The sequence below is a fragment of the Agelaius tricolor genome, unplaced genomic scaffold, assembly GCF_023055355.1.
Source record: "Agelaius tricolor isolate 1412-34295 unplaced genomic scaffold, bAgeTri1.0.p SCAF_2, whole genome shotgun sequence".
Taxonomy (NCBI): Eukaryota; Metazoa; Chordata; class Aves; order Passeriformes; family Icteridae; genus Agelaius; species Agelaius tricolor.
Genome location: NW_027269262.1, coordinates 83178472 through 83198084, shown reverse-complemented (window position 1 = coordinate 83198084; position 19613 = coordinate 83178472). Strand labels below are relative to the sequence as shown.

The 19613-nt window shown below is 36.9% G+C and overlaps 1 protein-coding gene across 2 annotated transcripts in view; it reads right to left on the bottom strand.

The window, feature by feature from the left end:
- Positions 1-833: 833 nt before the first annotated feature.
- Positions 834-19613, bottom strand: part of MTBP (MDM2 binding protein) — a 29732-nt gene continuing 10952 nt past the window's right edge. The window contains exons 12-22 of one of the 2 annotated variants that reach the window (XM_071421720.1): positions 18407-18580; positions 17172-17285; positions 15782-15946; positions 15328-15421; positions 13454-13609; positions 11235-11330; positions 7867-8133; positions 6432-6663; positions 5211-5324; positions 3473-3538; positions 834-2173 (exon numbers count right to left, since the gene is read on the bottom strand). In XM_071421720.1, coding sequence (XP_071277821.1) covers positions 2138-2173; positions 3473-3538; positions 5211-5324; positions 6432-6663; positions 7867-8133; positions 11235-11330; positions 13454-13609; positions 15328-15421; positions 15782-15946; positions 17172-17285; positions 18407-18580 — 1514 coding nt within the window. In that variant the 3' untranslated portion in view covers positions 834-2137. The remainder of the gene's footprint in view (positions 2174-3472; positions 3539-5210; positions 5325-6431; positions 6664-7866; positions 8134-11234; positions 11331-13453; positions 13610-15327; positions 15422-15781; positions 15947-17171; positions 17286-18406; positions 18581-19613) is intronic. The other variant, XM_071421719.1, reaches the window with a different exon arrangement.

The window sequence follows — 19613 nt, the reverse complement described above, 5'->3', positions numbered from 1 at the left end:
AAAAAGCCACTAACACAAAGAGCAAATGAGACATGGGTAGCAGTGTATTAGTTCTGCACCGGGAATTGTAAAGAAAACCAATACATCAAAATGCTTATGCTTCCCTAACTGCTTTCCTGCTGATTATTTCAGGCCAGTCTTTGAGTCTACAGAATTAATTAAACCAATAACCATTGGGTTCTACTTGAAGTACAAGAAAACCAGTTCAAAGTATTAATTACTTTCCTGAAGGTATTTTCTTTGCTCATTGCAGCTAGCCTCAAGAATTTATGAAATGTAGAGCTTCTGTACTTTTACTTATCAACTTATGTATTATTATTAACTACAAAGTTTTTCTAATTACAAATATATAAACTTCCCAAAATTAAGTAGAAAATACAACTTTCAGTGGCTTGCTTTAGTATTCAGACAAAAGTATCAGCATTCAGGCTGAAGAGATAAGGCTACAGCTTACAGCTTTTCTCTCTCTGGAAGTAGAGACTTTCCTGATTCACTATAAGATGTTAAGAAAGGTTAATGTCTTGATTACTTTCTTGTTTTTATAATGAATGCAAAGAAATGTGAGCCATACACAGTAATCATTACATTGGAGCAATTCTGTGCATGCACTTATTAAATGATTATTTAAATAACTCTCTTCATTTCATTTCTATTTCACCAAACACTAAAACTGGGATGCTGTGGATGTGTGGCATTTTGCAGACAAATGAAATCCATCTTACAAGTGAGTTATGTTTGTCCTGGGCTTAGATGCACACAGTACTCACTAGAGCCCACTGTCACAGCAGAACAACTTCAGAGCTCTCCTGTTGCAGCTCAGTGAAACCAAGTACACACCCACCCAGGAAAGGTCTTGTAGAGTTCAGGACTGGTAAACTTGGGAACAAAGGAACAGAACAGTTGAACTCAAGATCCTGTTGGACATGAAAAACCTCCTTAAGGGCTTAGCTTTACACCAAATAGAATTAAGCAAAGAATAATGTCCCAAAATCAGGAAGGCTCTTTAGAGAAAGCATCGATTTTACAGTATTAAGTCTAACCTCTACATGGTTTAGTTCGATTATTTTTTCACAACATTACATTTCATTTATATTTGTATTGCTTAATCTATTTTCCTTTCAGGATAATATAGCAAACAATAGCCCTGCATCTCTATCAGTTTTAATCCTGTTAGTTTATATGATAAATAGGAAATCCTTAATACAGAAAGCTTAATAGGAACTCCTCATCTCAACAAAATACTAACTTGAATAATTACATTAGTCCCAGCCAGGTACATGCCAGAGACTTAAACTAACTGAGGCCAAATTTAGTATTTTACTGTGTTTGCAACACAGCTAGAAACTCTTTTTTCCTTACATTTCAGCATAGCACACCAGCTCTTTTCCAGCTCTCACCATCCTCATTACCACTATTGCTTTGATTTTCTCCTCTTCCAGGAAAAGAAATCTCAGACCTCTCCTTAGATATTTTTCTAAGGAGTGTTACAAAGAGCATGCAGGAAATTATACTGAAAATTCAGCTTGTAAAACAAAGAAACTTTCTTTAATGGGACATTGCACCAAGTTTCAAGCCATGCTTTTTTTTCTTCCCTATATTACAACACAGAGATAATTATGAGTCAAATTCTGATTGTGTTTGTTTTTACCTGCAGAAGAATAGGAACTTTTCTTAATTAGTATATACACTGTCAATGGCTGATGCTGTAAACAGCTGTTTATACAAGAGCTAGCTGAAGTAGAATAGAGATCTTCACACAAAAAGGAAAAACAAAGTAGTAGTTATTAAAATTAAATATGTGGGGGGTTTTATTCATATAAAAACCAAATACACTTGTTGAAAAATATACAAAGCTTTATAAACCAAGTCAAGCCATATTCCTTTTAACAAACATAATAAATACATATAAAATACAACCTCTTTTCATTTGACTTTTAAAAAAAATTAAAAACTTGCAATATAAAAAGTTTTCAACCTTGCTCCTGTGCTTGAAGAATGAGTCTATATAACTCCACTGACCAAAGTCCTCCCAGTGTGCAGATCTGTGTGTGCATTGGGCAGTATAATGCCTCTCAAGTCAGAAGTGCTCTGTCTCCACAGCTCCTGGGAAGGTGTGAACAGAATCCACCCAGTGCCTCTACTTGCTGGTCTTCTCCAAAACCCATTCAATCACCTGGGCAAATAAATGAGAAAGCAAGCAATTTACACACCTCCTGGTTTTGAAAGCAAATCAAGAACAGCTCATAGTTACCAATTCTTTCTTCAGTCCTTTGTCACCATCTGTGTAGTATCTACTCAACAGGATTTAAAAGCAAACTACTCAGGAGAAGAAAGTATTGTTAATAATCTGAGAGGAAACAGCATTACCCTAGAATTGTATTTGATCTTACAGAATGCTCTGTACTTTAGGAAAAGGCATTTTTGGAATCCCTGAATTGAAATACTTCACCCCATTCTCTCCATGTACCAGCAAGAAGGTGCACATAATGCCAAACAGCTCATGCTTCCAGCAGTAAAAGTTCCTAATCCCAGAGAAGAAAGAATGAAGGATAATTTGTGCACTGCTGTATCTACCTCCATTATCACTGCTGCTTTCCAAACAGGGCACTTGCTCAGACCACTGACTAGTCCTTGGCAATTATATTTTTGTAAAATAAGTTCAAAATACTCTCTAATACAGGGACATGAGCAGTTTAGGAGAACACCAATTTTTATGCCTTTTGCCAACAGCAAATATACAAAAATTGACCAATTTTCTACCCAAAGATGGAGGTGAGAAGCAATGTATCAGCACAATAGCCCAGTTCAACACTAAACATCACAACCCATATAGTTTTTGAACTTTATCATCCATACAAAGCAATCTACAAAGGAATACAGCACAGAACACAGAATAAGTTCTCTGGGGATCTAGCAGCTTTCTTGAGAGTGTATTCTGTTACTTACCTACCTCAGTTCAAATTCTTCCATTTAATTTGTGCTGCTGTGCATGGAAGTCCCACATTATGCACAAATAACCCCCACCTGATGTCCCTTGTCCTTACAGTTACTCACAAGTCTAAAATTATTCATTTTCATTGCTTCTTTTAAAAAAACTTATTTCCTTTCAAAGACCTGCTTATTACTTCCTAACCTTTGAAATGTTATTTCCTTCAACACAAGAAAAGAAGAACTCCCTAATGATCCTAATTAAAGAAGAATTTCATCTCTCTTATTTTTTTTCCTGTTTGTTTGTTTCAGTGATGTAGAAACATTTATTGTCTTCATTTCCATTTCTCACTGTGGCACATCATCTTGGCAGCTGTAACTAAAATACCATCCAATACCTGGGAATTTTGCCTTGGAAATAACTGCCTGAGAGAGTTTGTGTGAGATCAGAGTGAAACAACAACACCCACCTGCACCTTTCATCTCTTAAAGCTGTGGACTAAACCATCCTGTGGCTTAGGAACAAATAAACACGTGGTCTTACCTGTTTAGCATTGCTATTTGCTGTTTTCTTCATTTCATCAAGAAGTCCTCTAGATGTTTTTAGGTCCTAAATATGAAACAACAAGCCACAGAAGTCAGTATATGGGCAATCTAATTTGGGTTATATGAGCCCTGATAACCAGGGCAGTGTTACACTTTTATCATCTTGTTCAGAACAAAAGAATAATTATTTGCCTTTGCTTTTTTAATAAAAAAAAGGAAAATAATTAAAATCTATTCCAATGGGTTGCAGGTTTCCTTACAGCAGTCCAAACCTATTACTCAATTATGATTGAGTCTTCCTAAATTTCTGCATTTTTCTGCACAATTTCCAGAATTTTTTTCTTCAATGATATTCAAAATTTTTACAGTCTTGACTGAAATCCTGTTTCTATAAAAACATGGAAATCAGCTGTAAGCTTACCCTGTAAAACAGAGTTCTGGCAAAGAACAGAGAGGCAGACATCAGAAAAGAAAACCAGTGCAGAAAAGGGGAAAAAAATCTAGAATGGCTTTTCTGTTTTGCAGTCCATTTTAAGAGTCCAACCTCATCTACTCTTTTAAACAAAGCAAGAACAAAACCTTGCCTGGAGAGAAAGAAAATGCATTTACTACTTGTCTCCAGAGGAAAGTGATACCTATGTTACCATGCTTTTGAATTATGCAGCACACAAAAGGGTTCAAAGGACTCCCACAGACTTGGAGCTGCAAGTTCAGGAGAACACAATCCTGTGACACGTCTCTCTAGAAAGGACAGGATCACTGCCATATTCTTCCTTTTCCTTTTCTACTTGAAATGGAACCACAAACCCTGATTTGCTCTATTTACACATCCCTACCTGCAGCCCTTTCTGATTTTGGATTAGGAGATCTTCTTTCAGGGCATATTTCAGGGAGACTTTGGGAGCACTTACAGAATGACTGCACAACTGTGTTCCATTTAAGAAATTGGTGCTTATCAGCAAGATGTTCTGATTGTGTAAGCATCCAGCCCTGCTCAACTTTCTTTTAGCTCAAAGCACCATAACTGAAGTTGACTAAACTGAGCTGGTTCACCCACAGTGATAGGTTAAACACATGCAAATGAACAAAACAGCAGCTCAGCTGGTGAGCAATAGCTTTTAATTACTCCATACTGTAATTAACTTGATTTTGTGCTCTGACCAAGTAATATGGGCTTCAGCATTGACTCACAGTCTCCTAGATATTGTGGAAAGAATTCTCATCTCCCCCTAAACATGCGGTTGATGCAATTCTACAGGGTGCTGCTGAGCCAGTATGTGTTAAATAATAGAGAACATCATGTCAGGGAACTGCAATTTCTGAGTCAGTTCTGTAAGATTCTTATTGAGCCAACAACCTTAGAACAAGGGAGAAAGCTGAGCTGTCACAGCTACAGCTGGGAGATATTCTATTGCCTCCTTAGCTGTTGCAGCTCTTAAGAGTGACCTAACCTAACAGGCCCATGCTTTAGCATATTATTTCACTATGTATAAAAGGCTACTGCTTTAGAAGGTTTTAAAACAAGCAAAACCCCACCAAACTATATTGCAAAACTACCCTCTCCATTTGACAACAATTCCAAAGGTCTCTCCACACAATCTACACATGACTAACACACCACTGGGAAATATTAGCTTAATCAACTCTGAATATCCCACATGCTATCTCAAGTTTTATTTAGGAGTGGTTTCAGTTAACTAAGAATAAAGAACTGTAAGAGTGTGTCTTCTAGTTACCTTTAAGTAGAATTTTGATATCTCAAATAGACGCTGGCTGCATGATGCAAAGCACTTATGATCTTCTGAAATTCCATGTTTTTGAAGAGTCTTAGCAACTACCTCCTTCAGCATCTTGGAAACAGAAGAAAACTCACTCAGAAGTTCATCCCAACTATTGACACAAAAAATTGTCCATGGGAAGCAAAAAAGCCCAACACAGAAAACCTGATCTTTTGTGATCTTGCCTGCCTTTAATCTATTGCCAAATGTGATCAGCTCACTGCCTGAATCTGAGCAGTTATTTAACAATCTATTTCCATTTCCTTCATTTTAAAATATTAAGAAAATGCTTACATATCAAGGATCAGTGAACAGTCACATGGAGCTTGGAAGATAAAAAAGAAGTCAATATTATCTTGGGTTTTTTCTTCTCCAAAATAATATATATAAAATTATCACTTTTTGCTGTACTGATATTCCCTTGTTTGATACATACATATTAAAAAAAAAAATTAAAATCTGACACTAAAGTCTCATTAGATAATTTCCTCTGACATTCTTTACATCAGAGATGTTTAAAGTCTGCCGTAGGTCTGAATGAGTCACACCAATTTATGCTTCCTTGGACCATTCCAGCTTGCCTTTGACAGTACCTTAACATTCTTTCAGTGTTCTCCTTGTACCCTGGGATTAATTTAAAATTTGTATCACCAAGTCAGGAACAGTTTTGTGTATTGTATTTTAGAAGAGGCATTCCTAATATACACAGCTAATAATTAAACATTATTCCACCGAATTATTTAACTGCTATTTCAATTAATGGATTTATAAAACTACAGAAATCTCTTTATTCTCAGACTAGTCTGTTCCTCCATGATGCCTTTGACCTTTCCAGAACATGTATCTCTTTGGTGCCTTTAGGTTTTACATTAATCATCTATATTTCATAACTCTTATTAATTGCTATTCATTTCCACCTTTTTTATTCCTCATCGTTATCTCTCTCAGCCTTAATTTTCTGGGCATGATAAAATTTTCTTTGCACACTTTTTCATTCTTTGTTTCTGCAGCACTCTCCTCAGTGCCTTCAGGATTCACTTACACTGGTGAACAGAATGAAATTCAGTAACAAACACAGATGAAAATAATTCACCTTGAGTAAAAAATTTTTACAAATCAAGTCCCATGGAAAGAAGTTAAACAGCTCTCCTTCACTCAGAGAACAAGGCAGATTTTTACCCTTGTGTGTTTCTGGGATCTCGACTCCTTCTCTGGCTTGGCAGGCTCGGGCTGTGCAGCCGGGCCAGCCCTGCTGGCGGCTCGGTGGCCGTGGCCGGGCGGTTTCGATGGCGCTGCAGCCACACAAGGGGACCTGTCCGAGCGCTTCCTCGGCACAGCCACGGCACAGAGACTCCTGCTGCTCCCCCCTGCCTGCCACAGCAGCGACTCTGTGCTCTCACTTTTGGTCAGCCTACAAGGAACAGGAAAAAACCCTATAAAAGTAACTTTCAGGTTTTGTACCGACTCTTTTAGTGCCATTGTTTCTGCTAGAGAGGCTGCTGCTTCAGAGCAGTAAGTACTGAGCATTCCTGCAAACAACATCTGAAAACAGCAGACAGGAAGACAGGATTCTATTCTGTAAAATATTTTGTATTAGAAGAGCACTCTGCTGACTAGATTGGGCAGTGATATGTAGACCCATTGCACCTCTGATTAAAAAGGTCTAGAAACAAATTGAAGAAATCAGGTAACTAAGAAAATAAAACTCTTGGGAAGAGAATTGCCCTCCAGTCTTCGGATGAGACAAAACTTCTTCAAATTATCTAATTTCTTTTGGCCCTATAGGAATGTCACAACTCATATTTAACTACAAGAAGTTGGGCATCATAATTCTATGGGAACATTGTAATCCTTGATCCTTCAACTGTAAGAGCATCAGTAATTCCAAAGTCCAATTTACAAAATATAGTATAATCACATCTTCATTTCTAACTATTCAGTAAGCTGCAAAAGATATACCTATTTCGAAAACCAGACCTCTGTTAAAGGCTTATGGTGATTAGAATACAAAGGGTATCAACCTGGAAATAAGGAAGAAGAAGTATTACAGTAAAAAAGTGAATTTGGAAATAGTGTTACCTAGCAGCTATTATTCAGTGACAGAGTTTGCATCTTCAGAGTGAGGACAAGATACAAAGGGAAATCTTAAAAACCAAACTTCCAGAAAAGCCTTTAATAAACAAGGCTGACAATAAGATTGAACTTTGGTAGGTCATCTTATGCCAGCAGTCCTTTGGATTAGAAATTCAATTATTCTGTTTGTACAATCCTTGCCTTTCTAAACCTTTAGTTGTTTATTCGTAGTACAGGAGCCCTGACTGTTTCAGTCCTAGATGAGGCTATCTGTCATCTTTTCAAAGGCACTTGAGACTGCAGGATATAACCCCAAATCTGTTAAACAAAGTGTGCTGTGCTGCATGGTTTGATTCATCTAATGCCATCAATGAGAGATCACACTTGAGGAAAAAAAATGAACCTACAGAAGAGGATTAAACAACTAGAACATTTGTCTAGATAGCTTCACTAAAACATTTTGAAATGAAAGAAAAGATGCAGTTCACAAGAGACTACTGAAACATTTCATGCTAAAGATTCATTTTATTCAGTGCATTACCTTTTCTTGGGATAAAAGTAATCCAGGTCTTTTGATCTGCGTTTTAGCCTTGATGTCTCTGTTTTGAATTCACTTTGCAAAGTCTCTCCATCAGGGACACTTCCAGGCTCTGACAAGACTGCAGGAGATGGGAGAGGACTCAGGACAAGTGGCACAGGGCAGCACTCTTTGGTGCAAGTAGTCTGAGTTTCATAGCGAATGAGGCGAGTCTGAAGTTCAGCATATCCCACATCTCTCTCCAAGGCTCTTCTGTCATCAAGACAGTATCTAAAATTGAAATTGGGTGAGAAACCTGTGAGAGAAAGTCTCTCTTTTATTACAATCAGAAAAACTTACTTTTGACAGTCATGTGAACTCCAAAACCTTTTTTTTTTTGTTTGAACTGGTATACTGTTCTGAAATACAACTTTTAACAGCCCAGTAAATTAATATTTGCCTGATGGATTTTGCTCTACTCAAGTCCAACTCCAACAAAGAAGCTGAATTATACTATTTGTAACTCTTTACCCTGTTATTGTAAGACTCAAACTCTTTGAAATGCAACTTTTAGCTTTGTCTGAGATAAACACTGATGTATGAGAGATTCACATTTTTTAAGTACTAAAAATACAAAAAAGTATCACTGAACAAGCACAAGCTTCCTATTGACTACAATGAATAAGTGGATTGATCAACCAAATCAACAGAACAAACTGTAATAACTACAGTGGGGCTGAAAGATAACAAACGAACAAGTGCTAACTCAGTGAAACATACACATGATATAACACAAAAATATCTTAACTAACTCTTCTCTGGTACAAATAATTTCCAGGATTCCTTGCAAGAGAACAATGTTTCATCACCCAGTAACTTACTGTAGTGCAGAGAAAGGTAACAGTAAACCCTGTCTTATTCCAGCCTCTTTGTTACAAATTGTTTTAAGCAGTGTGAGCTCTTGCTCAGCCCACCCTTCAAACTGCTCAGCAATGTTTCCTACTCTCAGGAATGCAAGACACATTCTTTACTTTTATCTCTTAACATGGAGTCATGTTAAATTGCTAGTCCTGATGTTTTCATTTTCTTCAGAGTATTTTCATATTCAGGGAGAAATTAATTTTTCTAATAACTGGCTGATGAATCAAATTTCTACAGGTGAGGAAGACTTTCCACTAGAAATAAATTCATTGTCTGATAAGAGAGTAAGCTGTCTGAACTTAAAAATTTCAAGGTATTTAATTTTTCTTATTTACATTCTCAGTCCCCTGAGTAGTCACATACCCTACAGAGATAAAAAAAAATTTAACTTCAGAAGTTAAATTGTCATTTTACTCACTGCTTTCATGGCAACTGCTTTCTCTTTGCAAAACAGCATTCAAGTGTCTGGCACATATTCATTGCACCGAAAATTTTATTTAATCATAAATAGGAACAGCCTCATGTTCACAAAACCTAGTCTTCATGGGAGACTTCAGCCATCCCAATAATCAGTTGGAGGGCCAATATGTAGGACAGAGGCAATCCAGGAGGCTCCTGGCCTGCACTGGTAACTTCCTTCTCTGAGTGAGGTGAGGTGCTGTGCTGTGCCCACCAAGGAGGAGGGGGTGGTGGGGAATGTGAAGCTCAAGGGCAGCCTTGGCTGCAGGGACCATTAAATAGTGGAGTTTGGGATCCTCAGGGCAAAAAGAAGAGCACACAGGAAGCTCACCCCTGGACTTCAGAAAAGCAGTTTGCCATTGACACCAAGCTCTGTGGCATGGTCAACACCAGAGGGAAGGGATCCCATCCAGAGGCTTGAGAGGTGGCCCTGTGCAAACCTCATGAGGTTCAACAAGGCCAAGTGCAAGGTCCTGCACCTGGATAAGGGCAATGCCAGCACAAATACAGGCTGAGTGAAAAATTAATTAAGAATAGCTCTGGGGAAAAATATGTGAGATATTGGTGTCCCTGCCCATGGCATGGAGGCTGCAACTAGATGATCTTTAAGGTCCCTTCCAACTCAAACCATTCTATGATAATTGCTACTCCTTGTTTTTTTGACAAGACTTTACCTCCAAATATAAATGCAGCAGCTGGACAGATGAAAACTCCATAGTACCAAACACATCTGCCCCATAACCACAATACTCTTGTTACAATATGTTCTGGTCCTACACTACCTCCCACTCTACTGCTTCCTTCCCTGCTAAGCACATTGCTCTTGCAATATTAATATGCCAGGATCTTCCTCCTCTCCACAATACCCAGGCCTCCCTGTGGTCTGTATCTGTCACATTTTGCTAGAAGAGGCAGCACAAGCTGTGCTGTGCCTAATTTGAAATCTGAGGCACACTCCTTGCTGAGGTCAGGCAGGGCAGCAAGATACCACATAGCAACAGACAACAGACCAAGTGGTTTCTTCCCACACCTACTATATGCATTTCTCTTTTCTACCCAGTTGCCTCTCTGTGCCACTTATTACAATTCTAAAAAGGCTAACAGGCTCATGAGCTACTTTTTAGAAAAAGAGATAACTAAAGAGATAGGAGTACTCCATTGCCCTATAGAACTTGGCTAAAATTACCAGATATTAAACACAGACTTAATCAAACTATTTGTAAAATCGATAGGGAAAAAATACCAGCAGCCTTGTCAGTCAATTCTGATAATCTGAAAATGTGATTTTAGGAGGCAGCAGAAGCTTGCACAAAAACTGAACTAACTATGCTTGGTATCCACTGCATTTCTTAATATATACTGCAATAAGACTGCCTGTATGGGAGAGTTATGCTTAATTATCTACTCCAGCATTTCTATAGCCTTTTTCCTTTTCTCCTCAATGTCAATATTTGTATTTTTTAACCTATTTTTATACAGCTACATTATGTGACAGTTTGCCCATTTGTTTGCTTTGACAGATAACTATTGCTGGCTGGCTGAGATTAACTAACAGTCCTAGCCATATGGATACTTTTGAACATCCTTACCACTAACACTTGCCTGCTGCTGTTTTCAGGCTCCCTGAACATACAGGTAGCAGCATCACAGCAGGTATCATTAAACCTTTTGGCTATCAGTCTTAAAGTGTCAACAATTAAATATAAAATCAGAAACTATGTATGTACTTAAAACATGTGCTTCACTAGGAACTTGATATGTACTAATTCCCTTGCCATTTTTAGCTCTGAATTAAAATTTTTAGAGACACTGAGAAGAGACATAGCAGTACAACTGAGAAAAAAAGACCTTCAATGTTTCTACATTACCATCAAGGCAGCAACATTGCAATTGAAACCAGTGACATTTAATCCATAATTAACATACCCTTAACATGTTGCTTGAAACATTTCTAATTACACTTAGACTGGAAACTAAAAAGTAAATCTGAGAAAAGAAGTCAGGAAACTTACTCAAGTCCATGGTAATGGCATCCAGCTGCTTTTTCAAAAGGCAAACCTCTGAGTTTTCGAGGAGTAAGCTCTGGTGTCAAAAGAAATGCGTTTTCACTGAAAGGAGAAAAATAAAGATCTATTTTAACCAGTTACCTTCAGAATAAATTATACTTCCAAAAATCAGAAACAAATGCCTTCACATATGAAGCACAAAACAGCATGTCTTGCAGCTAGGCCCCTAGGATAAAGCATCAATGGAAAATTAAATCTGTACTGAAGCGAGAATTTAAGTTCAACTCATTCCTACTGAGCTATTATTGTTACAGAAGCTCTTAGACATTTCTCAGATGGTTAAGGTCACTGATCCAAACAAGTAACCAATGAAACTAGGCAAATATCACATGGGACACCTGAGTAGTAGAATGAACTAGGAAGTGACCTCCCACTTCTCAATCACACACTGTGAGGAGTGAATTCCTTCCCTTCAGCCTCAAACTGTTGCCTCATCTAACACTCATCTTTCCCAGACTTCAGGACTAATGGCTTGTTTCCTGGGATATTTCAATTCCAGCTGGTAACTCTCTACAGCTAAATCATAAGAGTGTATTTGTTTGAGGGTATTTCAAGGGAATAAGCCCTAGCAAGGCAGATAGAAAGATCTTACTGCCAGATCTCAATATACCCTGACATTTATCTCTAAAGAAGAGAAGACACAAAGGTAAGATGTAACAGAATCTGAAACTCACACATTGCTTCAAATTTTATTCATATACTCTGCGTCTGCACCATTTCCACTGGAATAATCTGAGAAAAATCCAGGAAAGATGCAATACTGAATCTAGCAAAATGATAATTTGGAAAGACTGTCAGCCAAAATTGTTATCTATCAAACTTCTATCTAAGCTCAAACACAGAGAAAAGGTGAACATGCCTTTAATTCACCAGCCTCTCTCAAAATCTCTCAATCCTTCTCTTAGTCAGGAAGATCCTTAGGTCCATATTCACTGTTTTTGATCACCTACTGTTCAAAGCTCCTCTTAATTCCAGGGAATTTGCTCAAAGCAACTGCTAGGGGAGCAAGCAGCTCAGAGTACAGTGTTCTGCTGGACTCAGTTCAAATTCAAATCTCATTCATCTGTAGCTCAAAGCAAATCATTCAAGACACTCAAGGTATTCTATGCTATAGTGCTTCTCTGGAGGCTTTGAAAAAAATCAAAGACTAAAAAAATAGATTTTTTTTAGTGAAAAATTATTCACTTCTTTCCCACACAACAAGTTGGAAGGAAAATATTTTAGCCAAAATTCTAAATCTTCTCCACTCATTAACAACCCAGCAGGAGATTCTAAATCTTTACTGCATATTTTCTAATTTGCTTGAACTGTCTACTCAGAACATATTCAGTTTAGTTTCAAAACTTCAGTAACAATTTTACAGAAGTCTCAAATCCTATAGAAAATCCAAAATACTACAGAACCTTTCCCTCACACAAGCACTCTTATTACATATAATGAAGTCTGAAAAAGGATCAAGGGCTGTATCAAGTAATTGCATCATAGTTTTTATTATTCAGTATTAAAAAGGTCAACAAATATAATTGTAGTGACTGCAAAGACTGTCTTGCCTACCTAGCACTCAGTGTTTGTAGAAGCAGAACCTGTACTATTTGTGCAGTGTGTCACAATCTGACTCTTATAGAGTCTGGCCTTAACTCTAATAGATGTACAGATCCTGAAAATTATTCCAATAACTCCATGAATCTATAAAAAGCATGACAGGAGACAAAGACAGTTAAATAGGCTCAGATATTTTCTTGTTTTGTTTTCCCCCCCCAAACTCCCCTCCACTGAAAGAAATCACACCAAAAAAATTAAAGCTCTGCCACAGTAGCTTCTGCTTTACTAGAAATACTCTTTTGGAAATGGACACATAGGGCAGCAGCAGCTTGGCAGAGCTCTACCAGTAACAAGTTTGTGCTTCAGGTGATGATTTTGTTATTTAAATGCCTAGGACCAAGATCATCATCTCCAGCCATTTCAGATTCTGAAAGAACTAAATAGCAACACTGACTAGAGACCAAAACAGTTGATTTCACTGGCAGGCATGTGACATAAAGATGTTGTAAGTTATAAACTCAAATCCAGTTAAGCCATTCTGTGACTCCCATTCCACCCTTGCTTACACCCCCCTACTGATATCAGCTCTGAATTTGGTGTCAGTGGCTTTAAGATGCTCCTACCGCTTGGGAACTTGGAGTGGCTGGAGCTCCCCCACAGGCAGCCCTTCTGGGGTGAAGTACTTGAGCAGCTCTTTGGCATCCAGCAACGTCAGGGACTCCCTCTGGCTGTCCTTGTGTCCCAGCAGCTGCTCAGGTGAATGTGCAAACAGAGGAACTCTGGAAAAAAGGCAGCAAGCCAAGAGCAATCTAAGATTTTTTTTTTTTTATTAACTCATAAACTCATTTAATATTTAAAAAAATATTAAATCATTGCTACCCTAGAGCAATTAAACTAGTACCAAAGTAAAATGAACAAGGTTGCTCCTTGAGAACATTAACACAGATGTTCATGATAAAGAACATGATAATTGTTAAACATAATCAAAAAATTCAACTGAAGAAAGTAACTTCTTCAAGAATTTAGAGCGTGGTTATGAAATACAACATGGGAAGATGATTATTCACCCCTTTTTTCTGTTTTTTGACCAAAACTTGGTTCCCATTTAAAAAAATTAAAAATATACAATATACAGGAAAGGAACAATAAAGTCACTACTGCACGCAACTCTCCACTCTTTTTTAGTGTCTTCAATCAAGTAAATCAAAGTTCTCCCTTTTCTCACTTTTTAAGCAACACATTGTATCCTGATGCAGGATTAAAAAGATACTCAGTTCAGATGGTGAACTATAAAATAAACACTGACTATGTAACAGAAAGGTCCTTCAGGAACCTTTTTGACAGCTAATTAAAGGAAGAACTTTGTCTGCTTGAGAAACAAAAGCCAGTAATAATAATAACAATGATGATGATGATAATAATACTACCATGAGAAAGCTAATGTGAGAATTTATCACGTGCAGAACTCCAGTCTAAGCCATGGCCACCTATGGTACTTGAAAGAGAGAAATTGAAGTGACTCAGAAAAGGACAGCTGGACACTTGCCTCGACAGGTCTGTCAGCAAGAACATGAACATTACCAAAGACCATTAAGCCACAGAATCACAGCACAGGCTGAGTTGGAAAGGACCACAAGGATCACTGAGTCCAACTCCTGCCCTGCACAGCACCATCCCCAGGAGTCACCACGGGCCTGAGAGCACTGTCCAAACTCCTCCTGAGCTCTGGCAGGCTGGTGCTGTGACCACTGTCCTGGGGAGCCTGTTCAGTGCCCAACCACAGCCTGGGTAAAGAACCTTTTCCTAATACCCAACCTAAACATTCATTGCCAAGTCTTATATAAAGTGAGAGCTCAACTGAAATCAACAGGCTGTCTTAAGTGACACAAAGACCTATGGGTTTCATGTGAACAGTACTGAAGGCAAAACATAACTAAATATAAATTTAAACATAAAACCAATAGGCTCTTTGACTTCAAAATTACTTGATATATGGTATCAACTATTGACTATCAACTATTGATATATGTTATCAACTGACTATTTAGGAAATATGACAAGATTAGAACACGTTGCACATGTTGACAAAAACAGCTTAATTATTTATATTTATTAATTTATTTATATTTATTAATTATTTATATTTATTAATTATTTATATTAATAAGAAAGAGAAAGGAAAGCTTTTGTATGTTTTCCTACCATGGCTACTATTTTCTAGAAGTGCCATTTTGGAAATTTAGTTTTAGAATTATTATACTTTTAGCTAGCTTCCAGTTGCATTTAGTCAATAAAAATCCAAATAATACTTCTTTAAATACCAATAAACTACACCTTTGGAAATTGACAAAGAATAGTTTTAGCCTTAAACAATATTTTCTGTGAAAGATTATCAAAATGTGAAAACAGTTTACACTATGGTTATCAACATATAAAGTTCCTCTATAGTAAAGTTTAATGGCTACTCCAAAGAAAATCACCAGTATTTCATTATTACCTCATTTTTTGTCTGTTTTTTTCAAAGTTTTCCAAATTCTGAAGAACATGTCTTTCTGGCCACTCCAATGGATTTGGCTCTATTAAATCAGGCTCTGCAAGAAATACATATTGGACAACCCTAAATAAAGAATCTTATTCCTTAAAGAGATAGATATACAGTCCTTTATCTATAGATACTCCTCAATGCCACTCTCTAAAAGTATGTAAACAAAATACAACATTGGTGATGCAATCAGAAATGCTTTCTGGACTTTTTTTTTGTCAAGGAAGAAAAAGGAAATGCAAGGGTAATTTCAGTTTGCAAAATAAGCCTAGAAAGCTGCTTTACTTTTTCTTTCATGTTTTCCCCTTTTGTTAAAAAGACTTTCCTCCTTTTAGTAAAAGATTGACAACCAGTATGAGAAAACATCCAAGGAAAATAAGCAGCAAATTTTGTAAATAAAAACACTTACCATGAGTCTCAGTGCATGACCTGGTTTTATTGCAGACCTTCTGTAGAACAGGTTTAGGAAGATTAGTGCTGCACAGGTCCAAAAAACATTCTCTTGTGAGTTTTAATAAGCTTTTAAACTCATTGGTAGAAATAACTACAGGCTGCTTGGTCAATTCCTTTCTCTCTAGAAAAGAACAAATAAAAGGTACTGCATCTGCTAAGTAACAAAGAACAACAGAAGCCTGCTAAAAAACAATTACACAAGAAAATCCCCACCCAAAACCCATAACACAAGTAAGTTAACTTGACATTTACTATTGTACCAGTAAGATATGGGTGGTTTATTCCAAAGCAAGTGAAAAAACAGCAGTGAGAAGAGCTGAAGCTGCATGTGATTCATGTTTTTACAGTCCTTTAACTTCTGGAAATATGCATTTCTGAGTGTATCCAGGTTTGAATCCTCCAGAGACAAACACCTGGGCTTGCTGAGTCACTGACAGCCTGTTCTGGTCTCTGGTCATTTTATCAAGGGTCAGGTAACTGTGGTGTGATTTAGGACAATCAGTGAATCCCAACTGCTCCTACTCAGCCTCTTAATGGAAATGGGTGACCACTCAAAAGAAACTAAAACACAAACTCTAAAGCAAGCCAAGCTTCAGGGTTGAAGCAGACAGGAATCTGAGAATGACTAAGTTAGCAGGGGTGTGGGGTGGGAGACAAGACTACTTACAGAAATCTTATTTTCTTTAAGCTGCTATTCTGTTAATGATAATACACTTAAATTACCTCTACAGCATGCCATTTTCAATAAGCCAGACAATCTCTCTGAAGCATTTTTTCTTTTAATTGAGTCTCTTTAAGCAATGGACTTAAGATGGAAAAAAAAATCAGGACACTCAAATGGAGTTCTCTGCAATGTCAAAAATCTAAGGAGGATGATCCTTCAAGTTTTTATTATGAATGATGCATCATGATAAATCTAACAAATCTCCAATGCATGATTTTCCTCTGCTGCTTAAGACTTTTCAAAGAAAGAGTAAAATTTTAAAAAGCTGAAAAACCTAAACCAGAATTCTTATTTTTGTAGAAGGCATATCCAGCAGTAAAGGGTTTTGGGGAAATCATCATAGAATTGCAAAGAATTATTTCAACACTATGCTCAAAAATTCAGAGAATTCATGTAACAACCACCAGCACTAATACAGTGTTCTCTTTTCCATTATCTGACAGAGAAACATGGATGTACTTCCAAGTTTCTTTTTAAACTTCTGCTATTTCTTCACAAAGTCATCAACACACTTTGGTTGTCAAACAACTCTGGTTTTGTAAGGTGAGCCATCCCATCCAATGTGAACTAAAGACCTTTTAAATACCAGTTTGAGAATTACCAGAGCTTTCCCATTACTTACTGAGATACTCCTTCAAGGCAAAGACTTGGAGACGTGACAGTTTTGTTTCTCTCTGTACAATATCCTCTCCATAATAGCATGGCAGAGACTTGATAAAGTCAGAAATATGAAAGCCTGTACAGATTAGAAGAAATTTTTATTACAAATCTCTCTTTGGAGTCATTACTTAATAGAAGATAGAAACATAGGAAACATAAAAATCTCATATTCAAAAGAAACAACCAGACCTTCAAATATGGCTAATCATCAAAAAAACTAATTTATTCCAATTGAACATCAGGAGGATCATTTCAAAGAGATGCCTGACTATTTTTGAATTTCTGTACAAAACCTGTATAATGACAACACAACATGACTAACATTTAAAGAAGGAAACAAGATCCTAAGTTTGATACCACAGAAGAAGTTTTCTCCCAACATATGGTCAAGGACTTTCAGTCTTCTGACACTGTACTAATGGGATTTTAATTAGGATAAATGGCTGAGTAGTCAGTCCTACCACACACAGATTTATTTCAATATTATGGAATTAAGTAGATGAGATGCAGGTCACTGTGCTCCTTTTCTCTGCCAGTGTTATTGAAACAGATACAGGAGTTAGTAGAGTTATCTGGTAGGTGTAGTTGTAAAATGACAATACTCCATGATAAATGGCTGCCCACCTGCTCTTCCCTAGTGGAGCAGTTAGGATAGGAGTGCCAGCTCATACCCTAAACATTCTGCAGTAACATCAGCAAAGGGACTGAAGGTTATAACAAAACTCAACTTGTCTACTGGCCTTGCAGCTTTTATTTTAAATCATCAGTGAAACAGGACTTTCAAGAGATATTTACACAGATTTTTGGCACAGGCTGGCCAGTCTTTACACCAACAACACACACTTTCTGAACTTTAAGCTTTCACAAATTTGTTTTGCATTAATATTACCTGTACGTCCCTTTACAATAAACAAATTTCAACTTACCTCGATTATGAGAAATAACTGACAATAACTTTGCATAGTCAATTGTAAAAATATGGTAGCAGTAAATTCTGTGAATAAATAAGCTCTTAGTATATTTTCTTATGGATCTGGAAAAATATTCTTTAAAGACACTTTCATAAAAGATGTAATATTTCTCCTTGTTTTCCTTCTTTTAATACTGACTGGAGTGAATAAAAGGAACTTAAGAAATTTAGAACTTACCATTTGCCTGCATTCAGATACTCATTAAAAAATAAGTGATCACTATTACCTGACTCTGTTTCTTCTGCTTTTGCCTTTAGCTTTCCATTTACTGCAGCAAGAGTGGCCATCCCATTGATCTGGCCAGCTGAATGAATCAAGGTTGCTTTACATCCTCCAGAGCCATTGCCTTGTAGCAAGAAATAATATCGGCAAGATTCTCCTTTCAGTTCAATTTCTGGAACTTAACAAACATCAAGACATAACTGTGAAACACCCTCAGGAAAACATCTTTAAAACAAACTATAATCCATCATCAAAATTCTTTCATTTGCTTTATTCTGTTCTGTGAGAAATCTTACTAATCACTAACCAAGAGCTCTTTAACTGGGCTAAGTAAGAGGCAAGTCTTTAACTGGCAAAATTACATTTTTACCATGAAACAATAAAGAGAAGTTTCTGTTCTGCTGGGTAAAACCAGGCCTCTTTGCACATGTGCATCAAAATAATGTAAGTGTTCAATGGACAAACATACAACCCTGGAAGAAAAGGAAGTATTGTACACACTCTTCCCAAGGACACTGCATTATTCATTAATAACAGGTTCACTCCCTGCTTTACCCTTGTGCCTGGATGAAAGATAAAGACATTCTATTTTTGAACACAGGCATATAGTATGCAGTTTTGAAAGTAAATTAATGTGGGACCTGACAGTAACAGTGAAAGGATGGGTTTGCTATCTTTTCACACAGAAAACATTTTACAGTACCTTGGAAGACACAGCAATCAAGATAATGAACACTTCTTGATGTATTAAATTTCAAAAGTCGAATATTTTAATTTTATAAGATATTTGCAGTACTGTCTCAATAATTAACTCTATGGGAACTTAACATTTATTAGTATCATAAATTTTTGTTAGCAAGAAATAACATATTCCTATGTTTGTTGAAAATTTATAGTTGGACCTGGGAAAAGAGGGGAAACCCCACTACCTCAATATATAAATTCAGAGAAAGAAAAATAACAATATTGAAAAACTATGCTAGAAATTTTGCCATAATGTCCTGTTTCCCATGTCATTTGAAATATACTCCTTTTCCAGTTTATCTTGGCATCTCAAAGCTGATTCCTGATGGGTAAACTTATATTTCACAATTTAATTTTAGCATTTAAGAACTACCAATACCAAGAATCATACCTTCCCCACAGATGGGAGAGATTAAGGATTCAAAACTCCTTAGTAGTGGGGGATTAGTGTTAGCCACTAAAAAATA